We start from the raw sequence: 22466 nt of genomic DNA, 5'->3' as shown, positions 1-22466 counted from the left end.
AAGAAACTGGAATATCAATGTCAATGATTACACTTATATTCAGAACAGTAGTAGTGCCTTCAAGAAGTAGAATGAAGTACCTAGGTACTAGGTGGAACATTCTCTGACATGTTAGGGACATTGAGAGAAATTGTCTGTCATTAGATGCACCAGTTCAGGACTGTATCTAATTTGGGGCTATACAATCATTTTGGAGATGCTATGTAATTCTTTGGTGAAAAAATTGTTCCTGTAGAAGAAAAGTCCACACAAAAATCAGAAAACACCTCTTCCACAATATCTTATATTTCATGTAACTGAATGTAAGAAAAAGGGTGGAGACAAATAATAGACCTATCTTGTTATATCTTAATTTCCTTTTAATCTCTAGTTGTGGAAAATGTTCTTGATATAACAAGCAAATGTTTTCTGCTGCAAATGCCATACTTGGAGTAGTATGAGAGGATTTTTTCCTTAAGAGAGTGCATGCTCCTGCATCTTACCCTCTGCTGAGTTCTCTGATTTGTATCATTGGTTGGCATTATATTAGAGCACTAAGCTGAAATGGTCTCTTGCTCGCACTGAGTGATTTCATTTGAAGTTGGCTTACATATCTAGGGATTCCATGTAGGGATTACACACTGGCAGTGTGCTGTGTGATTTTACCTACAGTTTCCTATGCAACACCCCTTTTTTATTGTTATTTTTCATTACTTCTTGACTGTAAACTCATGGTAGGGACTCTATTTTGGTTGTGATCAGAATGTGCTCTTTGACCAAGATCCCTGCTGGCAGGGGAAAAATAAAAAACCATCCTGAGGAATAGGTATGTGAGCACTACTCACACAGAAATGTCCACTTCTTTGACACTAAGATGTAAATACTAAAGACTTTAGGTGCAAGTAGTTTTGGAGCAGGCTTAATGAGTTCATAATAGCTGAAATATATCTTCAGAAAATATAATATGTGGTAGAGACAAGCTTATAGAAGGTCATAGAGGGATAACTACGTTGGAAAAAGCCAAATGTAAGATCATTTTAGTTATCTACCATGTAGGAGTGCCAGTCTGACCATTTTTTTAAATAAATAAAATGAAAAAGCTATGCCTTATATCTAAGGTAGCACCTTTCGTGCAGCGCTCATCAAATCTCTTTTGTAGAAATTCACTGAATATACAGTTAGTCACTCTCAAGTAGATGAAAACAAGATGAAGCACTACAAGTAGCTGACAAAAATACATCTGAAAAGATATATGTAATTAACTGTCTCAAAGGAATCCATATTCAATTAGGACTTAACTAATTTTCTGATTCATTTATATTTGCACACTTATTTTGCAGTTAGATTTTTATCTTGGCTAAAGAATATAAGACATTTGATTACAGAATAGAAACTGGCTATAAGCTAAGCATATATATTCAGATTTTTCAGGCTTACTATCAACTGTTAATACAGTCACCATGGTAAGCAGATGTAGTATTTGCCCTCAAAATTTTCAAAGCTGCATAGGAAGAACAGGTAGAGAAAAGAAATGTGAATTCTTCCATGTTGGTAATATTTGAGATCACTTGCAGCTCTTCCCAGAATTCTTGTATTGCCCTTTATTTTCTCTTTCTTCATGCTAGTTGCCTGCAATGCTCTCTGATAGCTGGGAAACTTAAGAAATAACTTAAAAACTTAAAAGATCCATCTGGAACTTAAGAACAACTTGAAAGATCCACCTGAAAATGTATCATCCCACATTCAATCTTTCTAATATTTTGCCTCAAACTTCGTAGAAGCAACTTTCTTTCCTATTGTTATGAAGCACCTTAGTTAACTAAGGTGCTCAACTTAGTTAAGTGCTCAACTTAGTTAACTAAGGTGCTCAATTTGCCTCAAACTTTGTAGAAGTAACTTACTTTCCTATTGCTATGAAGCACCTTATTTAACTAAGAACCAAAGTCATTTTTCTTTTAAGCAAGTGGACAACCAAAATCATTTTCTATCTGAGTGTTCTATCTGGTCCTGATTTCTATCTGGTTTCTATCCTGAGTTTCTATCTGGTCCTGATGCATCTCATTCCCATTTTTATACACTTTATCAGTTTAGTTCTATGTTTATTTTACCAGTGACTATCACCTGGCACCTGTTTTCCTCCTTAGTTTCAACTTAGATCACTTTATACAGCTCATAATCTGCATTTAACTTCTGTGTCAGGATGGTGGTTGTGGGTGGTTGGGAGGGCAAGGTTGTAATGCAGGAGGAGAAAATCTTGCAGTTGTTTGAAGGATGGAAGAATAGGCCTTGATACTGTATCGAAGGGGAACAGCTTTGAATGGAAACTAACTTCTCAATTTTAAATGTCCTTTGATCTTTTGAACTGGGGAATGAAATGTATAGCCCACTGCTAAGGATAAACCTTTATTTCTTTTTTGTTTGTTTATTTCCAAAGAAATCTATTTCTGCTGAAGATTGATTTTTAGCATTGAAAATTGTTTTTATCTTTATTTTTAAAGATTCAGAAAGGAGGAAGAACTGATCTCATTGAAAACTGTTTGTAGATAAATACCATCACTGGCTGTTTTAATCCTTTCATTTTAGCTCTGTATCACATCCTAAGGATGTCTACATTGATAATTTAGATCAGATCACTCTTGAAGTTAAAGTCTGCATTGTGCATATTTACTGTTCTTTGGTTCACATCACTGAATGACCTAAGAGCACAGAACTAGATTTCTTTAAGGTGAAACTGAACTGGAAAATGCATCCAGCACTATTCTAAAGTATTCCAATCACTTATAGGCATTTACTCCCCAGAACCAGGCTGGAAGTGTTCTGAATAAACCTCCTTTAAATCTGTGTAATGCGCAGACATTTGTGTCTCAGAACCCATTTTTCTCCCTACTAATCTCCTTCAGTGGTTTCTATTGATTGCACTTGTAGGCATAGGCAATGTTATCCTCCATTCTTTCTTTTGTAAGATACTTTGTAAGAATATTTTAACATATTCATAATATTGCAAATTTAATATAGCATCTCAGGACTTCACCATGCATGTTAGAACTGGAAATTGAAACTTTTTGAAAGACTCACATGTAAGCTGTAGCAAGACATGCAGATTTTACAATCACAAAAGAAAAACTAAAAAGTTGAAAATGGCCTAACTATAAAAAAAATCACATGGAAATGACTGGATTAGTATGTTAGTACCAATGAAACCTATATATCAATAACAGCATTCAAATGTTTAAAACATGTTTTAATGTTATAAAACTGGCCAGCTTTTGTGGTCTCTGAATGCATTGCATGACCATATGGTTAAAATCTTGAAAATACAACTTGTAAGAAATTATCATCCGTTTCACTAACATTTATGAGTAAGTGATGCTTCTTTTTGCATAATGCTCTTGTGTATTTTAAGAAAATATTATGGTTAATTGAAAATAGATATTTTTTCCATATGGCCTGAGAAAAAGTTGTGCATGAATGGAAGACTGAGCTGTCTGGAAAAAAGAGATGGCAGTATTTTAAAGATGAAGAGATGAAACGAGCACTGAACATCACCAGTATGATGGAGTTGGTCCACTCATGGCTGGAGTTTTAGCTCTACCATAATTCTATGGGATGGACATGTGGCCAAAATAGAGACTCTTTCAAAAAGGTATAGGAGGAAGATGAGCTACCTGATGTCTTCCAGCAGCCAGATACACAGGCTTCTAGCATTTCAGTCGGATCACATTGGGCTGTGAATATTACTCCCAGAACATTTTGCAGGTGCAGAAAAGAGTATCATCAGTACCAAAGTTTAACATGTTTCTGTTATCTATTTATTTAAAATTCTAGGAGAAACATTCATAATAGAGGACAGGGATAGGAAATGCAAATAGAGCATTAAAAGTTTTAAAAGCATATAATGACAGTGATATACAGTAAATAACCTGTCCATTCCTTTTACACATGTCACAATCAAGCATTTGTCCATGGCTAGTTATGATGCAATGTAATGCATTTGTCATGCATTTAGCTATGATTAAAGGCTCTAAGCTTTTGGCACATGGAGATGAGTGTAGATTCATTTGAGTGATACCACCTGTGGCACATGAGGAATGGTTTAGAATTTTGCAGCAAGTTATGCAGACTTTGAAAGCAGATCCTAAGCCAGCTGAAGAGCTAAGTAGTGTTTCACTCCTTCAATGTAATGCTCAGCAGAATTTGTGAATCATTTTTTGTGCAATTCATAAAATTTCAGTCAGGGAAACTCTGAAGGTAGAAAAGGAGACAATTCAACATTTTACATTTCTCTCCTATAATTTTTATTTATTTTTGAAGATAGAAGTGGAGAAAAAAAAAATAATCCAGCTAAAGTATCTGGGATAAAAAACAAGATTCTGGTCCAGTTTAAATTTTCATGAAATCATTCACAACAGTAGTCTTATTTAAAAAGCCTCAGGCTTGTGATGATCTGTACAGTACATTCTGTCAAGAATATCAAAGAATATTAATGTATGCTTAGTATACCTGTATACAAAATGTAGCTTGAGAAATAAAGCAAATTGTAGGAATATTAGTAATCCTCTTCGCATATTGAGAGTATGCTTCTACTGAGAATACGCTAAGAGGGCTAGGGAGAAAGGAGAAACAACATCTCAAAACTTCTGGATACCAAGTCTAAGACAGTACAACACTTTAATTTTACAGTGAACCAAGGGTAAAAATCAAGTACTGGCCTTCCTTCTCGTATGTGTAAGTCAAGCCTTCATAGGAAAGAGACCTGGAACAGTGCTATCCCCACATAACTCCACAGTCAGGCCCATTTACAATATTCATTTCTGTGGGTGAAGTGAAAATTCTCCAACTGTTTGATGCACCATCATCAGAAACCTGCATACGAAAAGAAGAGCAAATGATTTGTGTGTCCTTTTGTGTTTTCTTCATATTAATAGTACAGGATAACTTTGTTTTTGCCACAGCCCAGGATTGGACTCAAGGGACATTTGTGTTCCTACATTTCTAGGAATTTTAATTTATTATTTAGGCTTCAGTCTTAAGAACCAGCTCCTTCTATCTGTAGACATAGATTGCTAAAATATAGACTGTCATAGCTGGATGCTTGATTTCAAGTCAGATAGAAAGTCTCATTTTTAAATACAGAATGACTTTTTTTTTTTTCTGAGAATATGCAAGTTTGTGTAGTTAAAGGTTTATGGAAGTCATATGATTCAGTATTCACATTAAGAGAAATTGTCTTAAAATGCAATATTAATTCTACACACATTTTCTCCAGCAGAGCTAAGGTTTTGAAGACTTAACTCTATGAAGTTAAAAGAGTTTTTGAAAAAGTTTTTGAGTTAAAAGACGTTAAAAAAAATAGGTCTGAGGAGCAAGACAGTGACTGATAGATTTTCTTGGGATCAGATGAAAGATGTTAATTGCATCTCTAAAAGGAAGAGAAAAATTCTCCAGTGAACATAGCTTTGAGTTGAAAGCTATGTTGAAGAGGCTAAAAATTGTACGTAGAACCAGAGAGCCTTCTTCTCTCCCAAGGGAATTTCCCAAGGGAAATTGACTGTGAGCCCTTTAGAGACAAAGGAGATGCCACAGCAAGAACAAAAAATATAGTTGTAAGGTAAGGCGAGCCCCACATATAAGGTTTTCCAAGATATTACTCCTTGTATGACCTTCAGACAGTAGCATCAACTATATCTCCTGTTCGCTACTAGCTGTATAATTCATTCAAAAGAGCAACCAGACTGGTCTCATCCATTATATTTTGTCCGGCCAAGCCGAAGGAAAATATTTCCCTTTGCTCATCCCAACAAAAACATCTACACATGCTGTTTATTTTGCATTTCTCAAATACTACTTTTATCTTATACTTTAACTGGAATTCCTTTAGACATGCGCTTCTTCCTCTGGTTTATCTTAATTAGACATGGTGACTAATTCATAGGGAATTATTTATTTAACAAATTCTACCCTTTCCTATCACCAGCTATCCACTTCATTTTTTTTCTTGTTTCAAGTTAGTGTTAATTAAAAATTATATGCAGATTTTTTTTCTGAGCAGAATCTTCATTCTGTAGCTTTCCTTTTGTGCTGCTTCAAGCTGTGCCACTAGTGTTTTGTTGGCAGGTGTCATAATCACAAGACAATGGTGCCCAAATGACTAACTAACAAACTGGAATGCCCAATGTGCATGACTAGATATACAGACATAGACAAATCAATGTTTAAGTGTCAAATATCTATCTGACTGTTCTTCATACAAGTCAAATGCTCACTGTTCTGCTTTTCCTGTCCTGGCTGAGAAGTAGTGAAAAGGTTCTTCCTTTCAGTAGCAGCCTCAAGAGCTGCAAACTGAAAGCAACCACTATGAACACAGTTCTCTCTCTCTCTCTCTCTCTCTCTCTCTCTCTCTCCTGACTCCCTTCCTAACTGATAGTCTGAGTTTTTTCACTCCAATGTGTTCTACTGAAGGAAAGAGATGGGAAGAAAGACATGTGGTTACTTTATGTATCAGCTTTCTGCATTCTTTGGATTGTCTTTTTGGTATGCAGTCCTGCAAAATAGTAGGAAGGAAGAGCAGATCTCTCAGATCTCTTTTGTGGTCATGGAAGATGTGTTGGACACCCACCTTTGTGAGTGGAACATATGCTGGAGGTGCCCCTGGGTAAAGAGTCATTTCAAAAAAGGCAGAGGGAGTCTTATGTCTTCTTTCCAAGGTCTTTTGAACCTGATGACAGAGAAGAAATTGGTAAAAAATGACTTTTTTTTTTTTTTTTTTTTTTTTTTAATCAGAGAGAAAAAGAGAACCAATGAAAATCTACTAGGGGTGCCTGCAAAAGGAAGCACCATGGCAGCAGACACATAATTCTGTATGCTAGAGGCGATAAAACTCTTTCTTGTGTGATACAATTGCATGCTCATACAGTACAGATGAATACCTTGAAATCACAGCTAGGTGGCACAGAAGCCATGCTTCAGCTGCTCACATACTCTGTGTAGATTGACAGGTAAGGTCTGATCTACCCAGACTTAGTGTCAGCCTTGCAGTCAAGCACCAGCATCACCTTTCCACTTCTAGATCTAGACAGATTTAAAGGAAATTAGCATCTTTGTATTTTTTCCTTGGCCTTTTAAAAATTATCTTTAAAGTAAATTAAACAGAATTTTAGGTAGTTTTTGAGAGAAATTTCTCAGCAAATTTTTAGCAATGAAATGGAGAGAAACTCAGAAAACCAAAGGGAAACTCAGGATTTGAAATTGGAATGTGAAGTGAAACTAGACATTGTTGTTAAAAGACGTAGATACAGCTCAGAAAGTACTTGGTAATAGGGCTGATCAAGTAGGACTTAGGGATTATTGCATAGGACAAAGTCTTAATTTTAAGAGTTAGTAAAGAAACAAGAAGAAGAGTTGTAATGCCCTGACCCTGGAAGAGGAAGGAGCCTCTCCTCCTCACTGCTAAAAGCGGAAAGGAGCCGTACTCGCAGATGTTCCCTTTTCCTTAAGCTTAGCTCAGTGTCACAAACTTCCTGGGCTGATGACAGGACACAGGCCTAACGGATGTTGCTGGCTGTGTGCCTGAGGCTTCTGTGATAAATAGGTCTTGCTAGAAATTTGGGTGTTTGTTCAGATTTTTTTTTCCACTCTTTTTCACCAAGACAGTATTTCCATTTTTCCCAGATGATGTTAACTTCCTGGAGAAAAAAAAAAAAATACGAACTGTAAAGATTGTGTTATTTTGTTTCTCGAGGTGCTGTGGTGTCTCCCATGATTTGCAACTCAACGAGCTTACTCTGGCCATGTTTCCTATTAGCATGTGATGTTGGTATGACTAGCTTGTAAACAATGTAACAAGGTCTCTAACTAATGCATAAAATCAGATTCAGAAGAAAGAGGAAGTTAAAAAGAGTTAAAATAATGTGGGTTATGCAAATGTTACGTTTGTATCATTTAAGAATTTTTTTTGCAACGTTAGCTTTTGTTGAAGGATTAAGCTGGCCTAAACTCCACTAAAACCAAGAGAATAATAAACTGTTTATGATTAATCTATTTTTGGCCTTGGAGAAAATCTCACTTGCTTAGTTTTCTTCATCTACTAAAAGAATTCCATGGAAAAACACCAGTCACTTATGTGAAAAGTATTTCTGACTGAACTTGAATTTATGGGTAGGTTTCGAAGCACTTTCTTTCCTGATAGTTTGAGTTGTGTTTAAGAATGTGTATGCGTTTTATGTTCAACCTTATGAACATGTCCACCTCCTCTAAGAACTCATGGTATATGACATAATTTTCCTTCTGCTTTCTTGCTCCATCTACTGGAACCAGTTCTACATGGCATTTGAATTAAATAAATTATGTAAAGGGTATCTATATTATTTTTTGGATTTTATATGCTTCTTAATGCAATCTTTACTGTTGATTTATCTTAGTTGCATTATGTAGTGAATATTTTGTAAACTGAATCTCCTCCTTTCAGACTTTCATCAAACTTCCGGCGTTATGAAGATTCTTTGAGGTTGACATTCTTACTGGCCTTTTGTGTTTCCAAATTCATATGGAAATATGTAGAGTAGATGTAGTAGAATAAAATTATTTTCCCAATATTAACAGAAGCATGACTTATGGAGGTGTGAGTTTAGCTAGCTGATGTTTGAATTGCACTTTGAGAATAACTATTGCTATAGAATTAATAATATATACATATATAAAGAAATTAATGCAGAGAGATAAAATCCTTATAGTTTAACTAGTCATATATAACATTAAAAAAAAAATCAAAATAGGTTGGAGAAGCTAAAATACTTTAAAATCATGCACCTAAGACACAAAATAACTTAATTGCCACTTTTTTCTTTTCCTTCTTTAAAGGGACTGGAAACTGGAGAAGTCTACTGGAAATATTTTTCAAAAATAATACTTTTAAATAATGAGTTTGATAGGATAGATCTGACTTTCTGATGAAGCCTTGGGTAGAAAATGCTACAATTCTTTCTGTATCTGTATGATTAAATCCCCCTATGTGTGGACGGGGAGGTGGATTAGGAATTGGCTCGATGGCAGGGTGCAGAGAGTGGTTGTCAATGGTGCGGAGTCCAGCTGGAGGCCTGTACTTAGTGGTGTCCCCCAGGGATCAGTTCTCGGTCCGGTCCTGTTCAACTTATTCATTAACGACCTGGATGAAGGGCTGGAGTGCTCCCTCAGCAAGTTTGCCGATGATACCAAACTGGGTGGAGTAGCTGATAGCCCTGAGGGCTGTGCTGCCATCCAGAGGGACCTGGACAGACTGGAGGACTGGGCGGCGAGAAACCTCATGAGGTTCAACAGGGGCAAGTGCAGGGTCCTGCACTTGGGGAGGAATAACCCTGGACACCAGTACAGATTAGGGGTGGACCTGCTGGAGAGCAGCCCCGCAGAGAGGGACCTGGGCGTCGTGGTGGACAACAAGTTGACCATGAGGCAGCAGTGTGCCCTGGTGGCCAAGAAGGCCAACGGGATCCTGGGGTGCATTAAGAAAAGCGTCTCCAGCAGGTCGAGGGAGGTGATCATCCCCCTCTACTCAGCCCTGGTGAGGCCACATCTGGACTACTGTGTCCAGTTCTGTGCTCCCCAGTACAAGAGTGATGTGGAGCTGCTGGAGAGAGTCCAGCGCAGGGCTACCAGGATGATCAGAGGCCTGGAACATCTGCCMTAKGAGCAAAGGCTGAGAGAGCTGGGTCTGTTCAGCCTGGAGAAGAGGAGGCTGAGGGGGGACCTGATCAGTGTCTATAGATACCTCAAGGGAGGCAGTGAGGAGGAGGGGGGGGCCTCTTTTCAGTGGTGGACAGCGATAGGACTTGAGGAAATGGCTTCAAACTGAAGCATCGGAAGTTCCACAGGAACTTAAGGAAGCATTTCTTCACTGTGCGGGTGACAAAGCACTGGAACAGGCTGCCCAGAGAGGTTGTGGAGTCTCCTTCTTTGGAGATCTTTAAAAGCCGCTTGGATGCAGCCCTGTGCCCCGTGCTCTAGGTGACCCTGCGTGAGCAGGGGGGTTGGACTCGATGACCTCTGAGGTCCCTTCCAACCTTCGGCATTCTATGATTCTATGATTCTGTTTTTTGCCTTAAATTTTTGCTGCCCTTTGTATATAAACTTTAGGAGAGTAGTCGGGAGTCCTTCATGAAACAGACCTCTGTCAGAAACAGATAAGGCTGTGATTTCCTTTTAGTTAAAGAGCAGCTTGTTTCCCTTTGTATGAATTTATATTGAATTGAATGGAATGTAATGTATGAATAAAGTTAAGTTGTTAAAACTTGTGAAGTATCAGTATCTTTCTGATTATTCATCTGAATTTAGATGGTAGTTCCATCAATGGAAGAACAGCAAAGCAGGCCAAAACATTTTACGTAATAAAATCTAGAAATACTAAGATTAGCAGTTTTCCTCCTCCATCTCAGAAAAATGCACAGTCCAATCCCAATCTGCTGGCCCTCCACATTTTTGTAGCATTACTATAGTAGAACTGACTGAAGACTATAGCAGTAGAAGAGTTTGCTTTGGGTGTATGTCTGTGCACCTTTCAGTGTTTTTCAGTACTAACTTTTGGTTAAAATTTGAACTCAGAGTTGTACACCTAATAACATTGAGCAGTTTAGTCCTTGATCAAAGGTGTACTGAAGTTAGTTAGAAAAAAAATAGATCTTCTCTCTGTGGCCATGTTATAGATAGACATAATATAATTTCAAGACAGTGATATTTTTGCTCTTTAAAACTATATCTCTAGAACTAGGATATGAGTGAAAATAGCTTAGAAAATGCAGTATGTGTGAGTAGAAGAGCCATTGTTAACAACTTGCTTAAAGAGCAAGTAAAGTTGCAGAACTGGGCTGACACGCACACTAAAAAAAAAAATACATAAAAAGTTATAATTCAATGATTAAATATGAAGAAAGTGCATTGCCAGGTTGTCTCAGGAGTGGTTAAAGAATCTGATTAATTTTTACAATTCCATTGGTAATGTGAGAAAAGCAGCAAAGCAGACTTTTAATTAATGCAGTCATTAATAATGTACTAATCAATTAATAATTAAATGCTTAGTATTTTTGAAGATGGTCATTTAAGGATGGGAATTATAGGGAATATTCATAACTGCAGTAGTACTGAGGGATTTAGGAATGGTTGAAACATGTTTAGAAATTACTAAAGAAAAACCCTGTAGTACAAAAGGCTTATTATCATTACTTTGTTAAGAATATACCTCCATCTCCATTGTCTAAGGGCCTTTCACATGTATCAATGTATCACACGTATCACACGTATCAATGTATCACATGTATCAATGTTCATTACCTGATAAGAATTGAGAGTTCAAGAACATGCCCTTCTCCTTTCTCCATACCTCTCAATGCAATGAAGGTGGTCAAGATTTACATATCAGACATACTACTTTTCTCTATTTTTGCCTTCCTACTGGCATATCTGAAAACCTTTCAGATGAGGTGCTTTAAATGGTATAGACAAAGCTACTTGTATAAGTAGGTCACAAACAAAAGTGGCTTGTATTTTCTTCACAAAAGAAAAATTATTGGACCAACTCAGGAGTAAGAAGACCATCTGTACCTAACTGAGGGTGAGACTCATAAAAGACTCATAAAAACTCTACATGTTATATCATTATATATATATACTCAGAAGAGTTAATTGCTAACCATGGTAAATATTGTACATGTTGAGTTGGATATTTCCAAGCAATAATTTAGTGGGCATACTCCCACATAAGCTACTCTTTCTTCCTCAACTACATTTTCTTAGTTCTGTGTGTCATGCAAGATCAAATTGCTTAAGAGGTCTAGATAGAAGCATTTTCTACATACCAAAAATTCTGAAAACTGAAAAGCTAGTAATACCTTTCACAAAAAGGCTTCTGTAGCTCTGCTAGTGGTGATGATTAAAAAAGTCTCCATAAAGAATGCATGATGGAAAGAGCTAACATTCCTTCTGTTTATTTCACTTCTTGAAAACCTCTTTAAAAACACAGAACACCACTGTGAAAGAGTGACCAAGTAGCTTCTCTGAGCACATGGTGACTAAATGCCTAGAGTGATTCAGGGACTAGGTGTAAAAGCCCCTTCAACCTCTGACAAATTATTTTCCTGAAAACTTTCTGAAGGCTGCGTTAAACTATCAACTGTAGTTTGCCAACTACAAACAGTATAAACAGTATAAAAAAAGAAGCGGCAAAAAAAAAGAAGGAGCAACATCCTCTTTTAGATAGACAGAAGCTACTGTTGGCCACAGGCAGACTAAGTGCCAGGCACCCCACTATATTGCCTAGTGATTACAAGGTCAATTCCAGTTATGCCTGTGCTAAGGCTGTACATAAGCCTCAGTTCATTCCTCTGTTTTGTTGCTTCCTGTTCTCACTGTTCTGGTTAGAAAAGCAATTATGTATGCTCTGACTGATGCCACTAAGCATGAAGCTTAAATGGTATATTCTTTTTTTTTTTTTTTTTTGACTGTAGTACTCTGTATGATCTTAGCTCAGGGTGATCCTCACTCAGAAATGAAGCTGTGTTTTTGTTTGTTTTGTTTTAATCGAGGTTTTATTTACCTTAGAGTCAGATCATTTGGAAGGAGTATGCAATTCTGAATTAAATTTTGCTCAGGAACATCTGAGCAAAGCTTTATTCACCTAGACACTATATGTTGTAAAGCTCTGATATGATTATCCCAACATCTTAAATTTTGATTAATTTATTTTCTGTTTATTTTTTCCTCTCTTTTGAAAAGATTTTAGCTCTTTTTAATTCCTAAAGCAGCAAATCACAGTATCTCACAGGTTTTATTACTGCTCTGTGTTTCTACTTGCATCTCTGCTTTCTTCTTCCCTAGAGAGAGTTTTTCTTGTGCATCTCTTGAAATGGTCATTCTCTGCTTCTGAGGCAGGAGTTACAGTAAGGGGACACTTGGTGGGTAGACTTACAAGTATTTGCTGATAAAAAAGGATCAGATAATGTCTCACTTTGCGAGAAAGAGATAAGTTAGAAACTGCAAATGAATGAAGGCCCAATCAGTGATCTACAATTACAGGAGCTGATGAGAAGTAGTGTCTGGAGAAGCCAGAGATTACAATAGAAATAGAACAGTGTCCTCGGGGACTGCAGCTAAGTTAAGCACCAAACCTGCGCAATTCTCAATGAATGAAACTCTCAAGTTTGAGAGAAAAATAGGGACCATATCACAGATAAAGATAACTGAGCTGTCTGCAATATCATGGTAGATCCAATTAGGATGCCAGCAGTGATTGCTGCTGAGTCTCTTTTCCAGCCTCGTTTGGGTGAGTTACATAAACCTTAGGAGAACTTTCAGAGCATCAATGTACTTCTGCCTGCCTCTCTCGATCCTATGGCTAGGAAGTCTAGAAATGCATTATCATTTTAGTGTATAGCAAACAGTTACAAAAATGGCTGTCATCTTTGCAGTATGGAGGAAGAGCCTAAACTAAAAACTGACACTAGCTCATAGGTGTTAGGACTAGAAAGGACTTAGAATGCGTATGGAATCTGCATGCTAAACAGGTCTTGTTTTTTCTGTGATGGGCTTATTTGCACACTAGCCCCTTTGTCAGCCTCTTTACAAGGCTTCCCTGTCCCCTTGTTAGCTTGTAATATAAGTCAGGGCAGTGCAATAGGACAGCAGGCATCCCATGAAACTCTACTCCATATTTTAAACATTAAGCCCTAGTAAACAGTGGTCTGTCATTCTGGGTGCTACACTGTTGTTCCAATCAAACTTAAATTTCAAGAGTATACTCTCCCCTGTCCCCCTCAAACAGGTCATGTATTAAATGGTATTATAGGCCCTTGAAATTTAAGATCCTACATTCACCAGAGGTCCTTGGAAAGCATCTGCTTATATTTGTGCTTAGACTAATTCAATACCAGATTACTACTGTGTATTCCAACTTGTCTTTAGCAAATTTGGGGTTCCAAGTTGCATCCCCTAAAGAATATATTTCAGTAAGTTGTGTTAAAAACGAGGTTATAATAAAAATCATTATTCAATTGTCAAACTCAGGAAACAACAACAACAACAAATTTTAAATGTATGTTTTTTAAATCAGTAGACACTCTTCATGGCAGTACATGGATGTTATCTTGCTTATAGTTTCCTCACACAGCTCTATGTACAGTCCAGAAGCTCACTAATACAGTGATTTTGTAAAATGTCTGAGAAGCACAGATCATCATAATATGCTTAATCAAGCAATTAATTGGAAGAGAGGGTGCTGCTGCACAACCTGTAAAGCTCTTCCTAAATCTATTTCTGTATGCACTTCCACATATCTGGTAAAAGAATGTGAGACGTGATAATCAAAGGTTGGCAGTTTTGATAGTTCTGCTTTTTGGAGTAACAACGCTTCTCCTCATCAGAGTAATTTTACTAAGAAGAAAAGTAATTGTATTTCAACCAAACGTACATGTAAATCACAACGATAGACAGCTCCAAACTCACAAATCCCACAGGAGAACACCATCTAGTGTAAATGAGGGAACAGTTTTCATTAATATCAACTGCCTTCCAGGCTTTGGAATCTCTGACAGGGGTTGCTGTTCTTTTGAAAATAAAATAAGGCTATTCATTTTAGAAGAGATAAACTGGCTTGCTTCAAAAGTTAACCCTCGAGTAGGGAAAGCAAAGTTTATGTCTTTTGATTTACACTAAAAGAAAACGCTTAGATTGTATCTAAGAAGAACACTTTGAAAAAAAATTTACTGCCAAATTCAAAGTGACAAATATGCACATAGCCAATAATTTATAATAAAAAATCTGTGATGTTTTTAGCTTGTTATTAACTTATTAGTTCTTCTTAGCTATGTCAAGAGCATATTGGGAAAAAAAAAACATGGCAATAATTTGTATTTTTGCACACTTAAGAGCATAGTTGTACTCTTGAGTGTATAAAATTGAATGGATAATTGGTCAATCTCCCTAAAAAATTGTTATTCATCAAAATATGCATTTTCAGAGGAGGATAAGAGCTGTCTCTGAATTCATGCAATATGCAGCACATCATAAGTTTTGATGGGGAGAAAAGGAAATATTTGGAGAAGTCAGACATTCATTTCAGCAAAGGTAAATATTTTGAATGTTCAATAAAGCCAATTTGTCATTTCAAAATTGATCTGTTATATAAAAGAAATAAATAAACCTAAACGAAATTTTAAAAATGAAGCTCTAAAATGAAACTATTTGCTTCAACTCATCCTGAAGCAGTTCTTCCATCTAAATTTTCTAAATTTAAGATTAAATAAAAAAGACAAGCTGCACTCACATCTCTCTTTAAATTACAATATTATACAAAATAGCATAATGATTTTAAAGAAAAATCATATAATGTAAAACACTTGTAACTAAACACTGGTACATGTTTTGATAGTTTTGAAAGCATTTTTAGGAAATAACAGAGTTCAAGTAAATAATCTTTTGGTTTTGAGTTTCAAATTGGATTAGAGTTAGAATCTCCAGTAAAAGCAACAGATTTTTAAAGAAAGTTTTATTGCATTGGTAACTAAATAAAATTATTCATTAGATACATATAGATAAAAGTGCAAGAAATGAATCTTTTTTGATGAAATATAGTTCTGCAACATATTTTACAGCAAATGTCCAACAGCCCTTTTGTCATTTTATATACAATGTACATGAAGATGTTGTCACATGATTTACAGCACTTGATTCCATTATCACTTACCAGTTTCACACTAATATTGGTTTAGTGGAGTGAATGTTCTTGACACTGTCAGAATTCCCAGTCTAAGCATGAGTAGAATCAAATGCACATTTTTTTTCTGTTGTTCGAGATAATGAATAATAAGCTTTGCTAGTTCTATTGTCTTTATTTCATTCTGATACATATTTTGTGGCCTCTCTGCTTATTAGCACATACATTCAGACTCTTGGCCAAGCAAAAGACAATATATTCACAGACGAAAGTGTTCAGTGATTTTCAATTTGTCCTGTGCCCACAGTTCTGCACCCTTAACAGCCCTGCCCTCACTACAGCAAGAGCACCGAATAGCACTATACATAAGAAAGGCATATATTCCTTGAAATTTCACATGTTTATAAAATATAAGACTGTAAATATAAGCCATGAGATCATACTTCTAGCATACTTTGCTGTTTTCATTCAGATCTGACAAAAGATGGACACTGGGGCAGTAGTTTACCTTCTTTTCTTTATTTCCCACAGAGTGTCTGCAGGAATACAAGCCTTGGCTAGACCTACCACTTAGATTGCAAGAGTGAAGAGAATATCTATGTGCCTATCCAATTCACATGCATCTCTACGAGCACCAGTCACAGACACAAGATAGTTTGCAGTGACAAATTCTGAGAGGCTGCATCCCAGACAGCATATCAAATACTATGTAGAAATTTGCATATTGAGTTCCTAAGAAAGCAAAAGACCTTCTCCATTTTTTCCCAGTCTGTGCCTTGACTGTCCTTTCTCCAGTTTCAGAATCACATCACTCAGTAAATAGCTATTGCAAACGTTAGTACAGTAAATTATCTTTCCCCAAGGAGTCACACTTCTGTGTGCTGTGAGCTATAGGAGGCAAGGCTGCGTTTCTGACTTTGACTGAACTGGCAGAAACTGGCAGCTCGGGTCCTTTGGCCTTTGGTGCCATTTTGGGGTCTGTGTTTGTCACGTGTGATAAAGCTTTCAATCAGCTTCAGCTTTTCATGTTCTTCCTTCAGGAAAAAGTCAACAAGCACGCTTTTCTCCTTTTTGATTTGTTCACTGATATCCTTGGGGATGTCAGGAATCATCCAGTCAACCAGAACACTGAGGAACATCACCAAATTCTGCAAACAGAACAAGAGAAGGAACAAGAATGGTAGAACCCAAAATACACTAGAACAAAATCAAACTTTTATTATTGAACAGGAAGACATTTATCAAAGATATCAAATATATATCAAATAAAGATGCTTAATATTAAGCAGTTGAGTATAGCCTTATTTCAGGAAACCGCTTACGCTTGTGTTTAACCCTTCCTCAGTATGGTGACGGAATTAAATGTGCTTCTGTCTGTTGGCAGTAGGGTGTGTAAACACCATTGCAAGTCAGAATACTGAACATTAAATGTCATGGTCAGTACAAGTAATGGGCATATAACACAGCAGCTAGAAGAAGGATGGGCAGAATTTTGCCTGTTTATGAAACCTATCAGTAAATTATGCATCTGGGATTGTATTATGAAGAGGCTATTCTGAAAATCGCTGTGTTCTGTAATAGTTCAAAACGTGCGAGAACTCTTGCTGTCAAGGCTACTAGTACAAATCCTCCATTCCTGCCCGGGACAATAGAGTTCATTAACCAGGGAATATATTCTGGTAGAACAAATAGAATGTTCTTTAAAGACCAGCATATCCAGTTGTCTTCCAAAAAATTGCTGGCATTAGTGGAAAGTAGCTGAAGACAGAAGGAAGTAGAAGAGGGCAATATAAAGTAGGTAGGATTCTAAGATGCAATTAGGAATATTCAGGAAGTGATGAGAAAAGGCAGGCATATTTTGATATTAGGAGTGGCTCCATTTTAACTGTGGAAGTAAGCAAGCTCATAGAATCATAGAATCATAGAAGGCTTAAGGCTGGAAGGGACCTCAGAGGTCATCTAGTCCAACCACCCTGCTCACGTAGGGTCACCTAGAGCACGTGGCACAGGGCTGCCTCCAAGCGGGTTTTAAAGATCTCCAAAGATCATGGAGAAGCTTAGAAGGTTCCTCTCATTCAGAAGACGCCATGAGAGCAAAGCCTTTACAACGAAATCTCCATTGATGGGGAAATGATTGTAGAAAGTAGACAGTGAAAGATACTGGGATGTTTATTGCTTGTTACTCTTTATTTCTTGCTTTAGGTAAAGCGCAGTTTTTCACAAGCCTACATAACAACAATATCTCTTTACTGGTGACACCTCTGAGGGTAAAACTGCTCATAGAGTCCATTTAACTGAAATGGTCAAGAATCTGGGATATTTTGGTGATCAGTGTTAGTACCAAGAGTTAATGCAGGCTGTGGATCTTCCATTTTATGAAGGAAAAATAATACCTATGTTTAGGAAGTGTGTCACAGTGCTTCAGAAGGCAAATTTGTGTTGCAGCCTACTGACACTGCAGAAAGCCCAGTAGACTGGGTACAAATTCATCAAGCTGGGTAATCATAAACAGAAAAGATCAATTGAACAAGAATTCTTCTGATACATTCATTTCAGTTCATTTATTATGACATTTCTGTGATTGAAATTGCAATAGCTCAAAAGACTTACCTGAAATAGAATAACAAAAGCCAAACGAGCAGATAAGACTGCCCAATATTGTCTAGAAAACTCATATGGGTTTTGGGACCAAGGTGGTTCTCTGTAGTCTTTAAATCTGTCAAAGAAGACATCTCAGTTAACAATCTCTTCCTGAACTAATTGCTTTTATTAACGTGACTCTCCAGTAGTTGAATCTAAAGAATCCAGATGTTTGTATTTCATCCCATATTATTAAATATAGCTCTGAAATTAGACTGGGGCTGTTTCCAATGAATTTAACAAGTTTACTCAGTATTTGGTTTACTTACCAAAATAAGAATGCTCTTCTAGTGGTGGAATTTTCCAGACATTTTTGGATTTATAAGTAATCTCTTTTTTGTCAAGTTTAAATTGATCTCACTGTATACATAAAGTGCTGAACTTGAAGTATAAAGATAGTAGAAGGCATCTTTAATTCAAACGGGATAACCTCATCCCACCTAAAATGAGAGTAACTAAGACCTAAAGGTCTGAATCACACTCTGGAGGTTTCTATCTCTCCCCTTAAATGACAGAGGGAGCCAGGGGAAGCACATTTCCTATATGAAGCTTTAGATGGGATAAAACAGAGTGTTAGTGGTTTGCCGCAATGACTGATGCTTTTACTATTATCATCAATCATTTAGAAGTAAACAGCAGGCTAATAAAAGTCACAGATGCTCTTCAATTGGAAAGGTTTGCAAATAGGAGGAAATATAGAGCAGTATGAATTACAGACAGGAAACACAATCTGGAGAAATTGATAATTTAAATAAAACAATTGAAGAATCTTAAAAGAATAGAGCTTGAATTTTTTTTTATGCAGTAAAAAGAAGCCAAGGCTTACAGTCCCCAGCAAGTTCATACAAGTTTGAAAGACAGCAACAACAAAGTATGACTTGTGTATGGATAAATAAAAGGCAAAAGGAATAGTATTAGTCCTTCTCTGAGCATCTCAGGTAGAACCACACCTGGAACACTGCATACAGATGAGGGGAATGCAAAAAAAATACAAATTAATTGAAGGCAGGTCAGCAAGGCAATCTATGGTGTGTGGAGATTGATTCACCAGAAGATAGTAAAGAGAAGCATATGTATTTCTTCACTCTGGTTAAGTAACAGCCACAGTTGGACATGATAACCATAAATGAATTGTGCCCTTAGGGCTGAAGAGGATAATTTAGTGCTGTTCACAGTCTTTGACTAGGAGTAATGGGATGAAATTAAGAAAGGGAAAATCTGTTTTGAATACCATGAAACTCTTCCTGACAGTAAGATTCATTAGACTGCAGAAAAGGCTGTGTTGGAGGATAATGAAATATATGAACATATATAAAACCTGTCAGTTTCAGTTTGCAGGTGCTCTTACCAAAATTACCTCCAGGTTCTGTCCACATGGCTTGCACTTTGAATTACACATTGACAAAAACTCCAAAGTCATATGAAATTCAGCCTGAAACACTGGATGAAATTCCAAACCATGCATAGGATACAGCCTCATGATGGTGGGGAGAGGAGGACCAGAAGGAGAAAATAACATTAAATCAGATCTGTTAACTTAATGGAAGAACTACTGGGGCTGTGATATCATAGAATCAGAGAATCCTTAAGGTTAGAAGGGACCTCCAGAGATCAGGCAGTCTAACCCCCCTGCACACGCAGGGTCACCTAGAGCACATGACACAGGATGTCATCCAAGCAGGTTTTAAAGATCTCCAGAAAAGGAGACTCCACAACCTCTCTTGGCAACCATTTCCAGTGCTCTGTCACCCTCACTGTTAAGAAATTTTTCCTTAAGTTCCTATAGACCATTTTGTTGTGTTCAGCAATATGCACACAGCAGCCAAGCTCTCTCTCCTGTCTTAGACAGGTTCAAATTTGATCTTTTCTGTACCTGCATACTGGATTCCTCCTCCAGTACTTCTGAACAATGCAGACTCTATTGCTCATATCTGCATATAAGGGTTACAGCCAGGGTCAGAACTAGTTCTACTGAAATCAATCCAGTTAAAAATAAAAGTCAGGGAAAATTACTGAGCTTGCTGAGAGTTGTGTCTAGTGTGGTAAATCAATGAAACTTGAAACTCAGACTAGGTTCCCCTGAAAGGATCACCGACTGTGGTGAGATTTTCTTTTAATGTACTCAGCTTCACAAACTATGCAAGTGTTGCAGGACATTAGACCTCCATGGAAATTTCACCTGTCTCACACTGCTTATGATGCCTGAACTTTTCAGTAGAACATCAGCAAGTGATTTATGATGAAGAGTGATATTGTCAGAGCTGTAGACAAGTTAGCTGGGCCTCCACCTCAATGGAGCATTTGCTATGCCATAGCAAATAGGACTTTATAGTGCAATCAGCCTTTTCTGGCTACTACATTCTACAGGTACTTAAAAAGAATCCCACCTGTCTTCTCAATTCCACAACCCTCCAGTTCTTGGTTCTTAAAATATTTGTTTTGACAGACATGCTAGGAAGAGCAAACAGCTGGTGCTCCAAAGACTATTGTGCTGCATACATAGCAAGCATTTCTAATCCCATTGAAAAGAGACAAGAATTTGAAGTAGTTGATGTGGTTTAAGAACAGAGCACAGAAAAATTCTGAAGGGGAAATCAAAAATGCACACTGAAAATAGAAAATTGCTGAGGAAATTAAATGAGTGCAGTTTCTCTGACTGGTCAGAGAAAACCGATCTACAGTCAGAGTAAAGATATAAATATGTAATTCCATACCAGATGAAAAGAAACAGTAGTAGAAAAGCAAAAATGTGTAAGTAAGTGGAATGAATAGGTCTAAATGAGTTACACTAATTAATTTGTTGGTCTTTTACAAGAAATTGAGGAAAACATGACTGAATCACTGTGAAGTTGTGATTCAGAAAAGCTGTACAGATTTGTTTATCAAACAGGAGAATATAAGGATTGCTGGTGGAAAGAAAACAGAATCCACAACTGATCACTAGGTGCACACAGCAAGAAATCCAAGACTTGAGGAAAATTAATTCATTCAAGATACATTATAAGTTTACTAAATATGGAGATGGGGAAAAATCCCTTTAGTGACTGCATATTCACTGCTTCTTTCTTTTCAATATGATTAGCATGCTTTTATGCATTCCATTATCATATGAAATGATAAAGATTAAAAGGACTAAACCAATAAAAATGTCACATAATTTAGTAAGGTTTCCTTTTAATTTGCCTTCAGCTACACAGCTACATTTTGCTCTTAAAAAAAATCATTACAACTGATGCTGCGCACCAGACTGGTGATACAGCAATGTTTATTTGAAAGCAGTGTCAAAGAGTTCACAGCACTGTAGAAAATGCCGCTCAAAATATTTAAAGAATGCATTCTGGATGTTCAGTGGGAGAGCTGTTTCTGGCTTTTTATAGTTATTTTTAAGATACCTTAATCTCTGGCAATGCCCGTAAACAGTAAAATTCCGGTTTATTGTAACCAAATTTATCTTCAGAGGTCACAGAAAAGTAAGAATGAGAAAGGTCAGCTTGTTCCCAATGTATTTGCCAGAAAGAGAAAAGCAGATTTTTTTTTCCAGCTTGAGGGACAGTGTTGTTGCCTGACTCTTGGGAAATGAGCTGGATACCCCTTATTTTATCACAGCAATAATTCTGGTCAAAGCAGTGACTTTGGTAGGATTTAAATAATGCAGTGTTAATCAGGAACAGTGAATATGCTTGCTGACATTTTCTCATAATCATTTCCTGATAAGGGAAAATTAATGCTCTCATGGTTGTTTCTCATTCAGAGACATGGTTACACATTTAATATGTTCCTTGTTTACATTTTTTTTCTTCAGTAGCATGGACCTGATATTCTCAGGCAGGTACCATTATTAAATTTATCATGGACTATTACCTTCTCCATATGGTTTAGTTCTGTGGAATCCCTGTTAATCTGAGTGCTGTGCAGCACTATTTTCTCAGTGTTTTTTTGCTCTCTAACTGCTTAAAAGTTAGGAATCTCCTCCAGCATTCATCCAGGCCTCCCATCTATTTAAGGTAAGAAGGCAGGCACATCCCAAAGGTAATTTGAAGTGTCTGAAATTGAGATTCAGATTTCTTTATATATTTGGCTTTCAGTGCCTGCAGAAGGACATGAGATGCATCATTTTAAAGGGTTAAGACTAGGTAAGACAAACACCACCTGCTCA

At 36.9% G+C, this 22466-nt stretch overlaps 1 protein-coding gene across 1 annotated transcript in view; it reads right to left on the bottom strand.

The window, feature by feature from the left end:
- Positions 1-16536: 16536 nt before the first annotated feature.
- ANO2 (anoctamin 2) overlaps positions 16537-22466 on the bottom strand; it is a 152549-nt gene continuing 146619 nt past the window's right edge. Inside the window, exons 24-25 of the mRNA XM_026033246.1 lie at positions 18281-18386; positions 16537-16818 (exon numbers count right to left, since the gene is read on the bottom strand). Coding sequence (XP_025889031.1) covers positions 16537-16818; positions 18281-18386 — 388 coding nt within the window. The remainder of the gene's footprint in view (positions 16819-18280; positions 18387-22466) is intronic.

Source organism: Nothoprocta perdicaria, unplaced genomic scaffold (genome assembly GCF_003342845.1).
Source record: "Nothoprocta perdicaria isolate Ctin4 unplaced genomic scaffold, notPer1 scaffold_126, whole genome shotgun sequence".
NCBI classification, from domain to species: Eukaryota; Metazoa; Chordata; class Aves; order Tinamiformes; family Tinamidae; genus Nothoprocta; species Nothoprocta perdicaria.
This window is presented reverse-complemented; position numbering and strand designations above follow the sequence as displayed.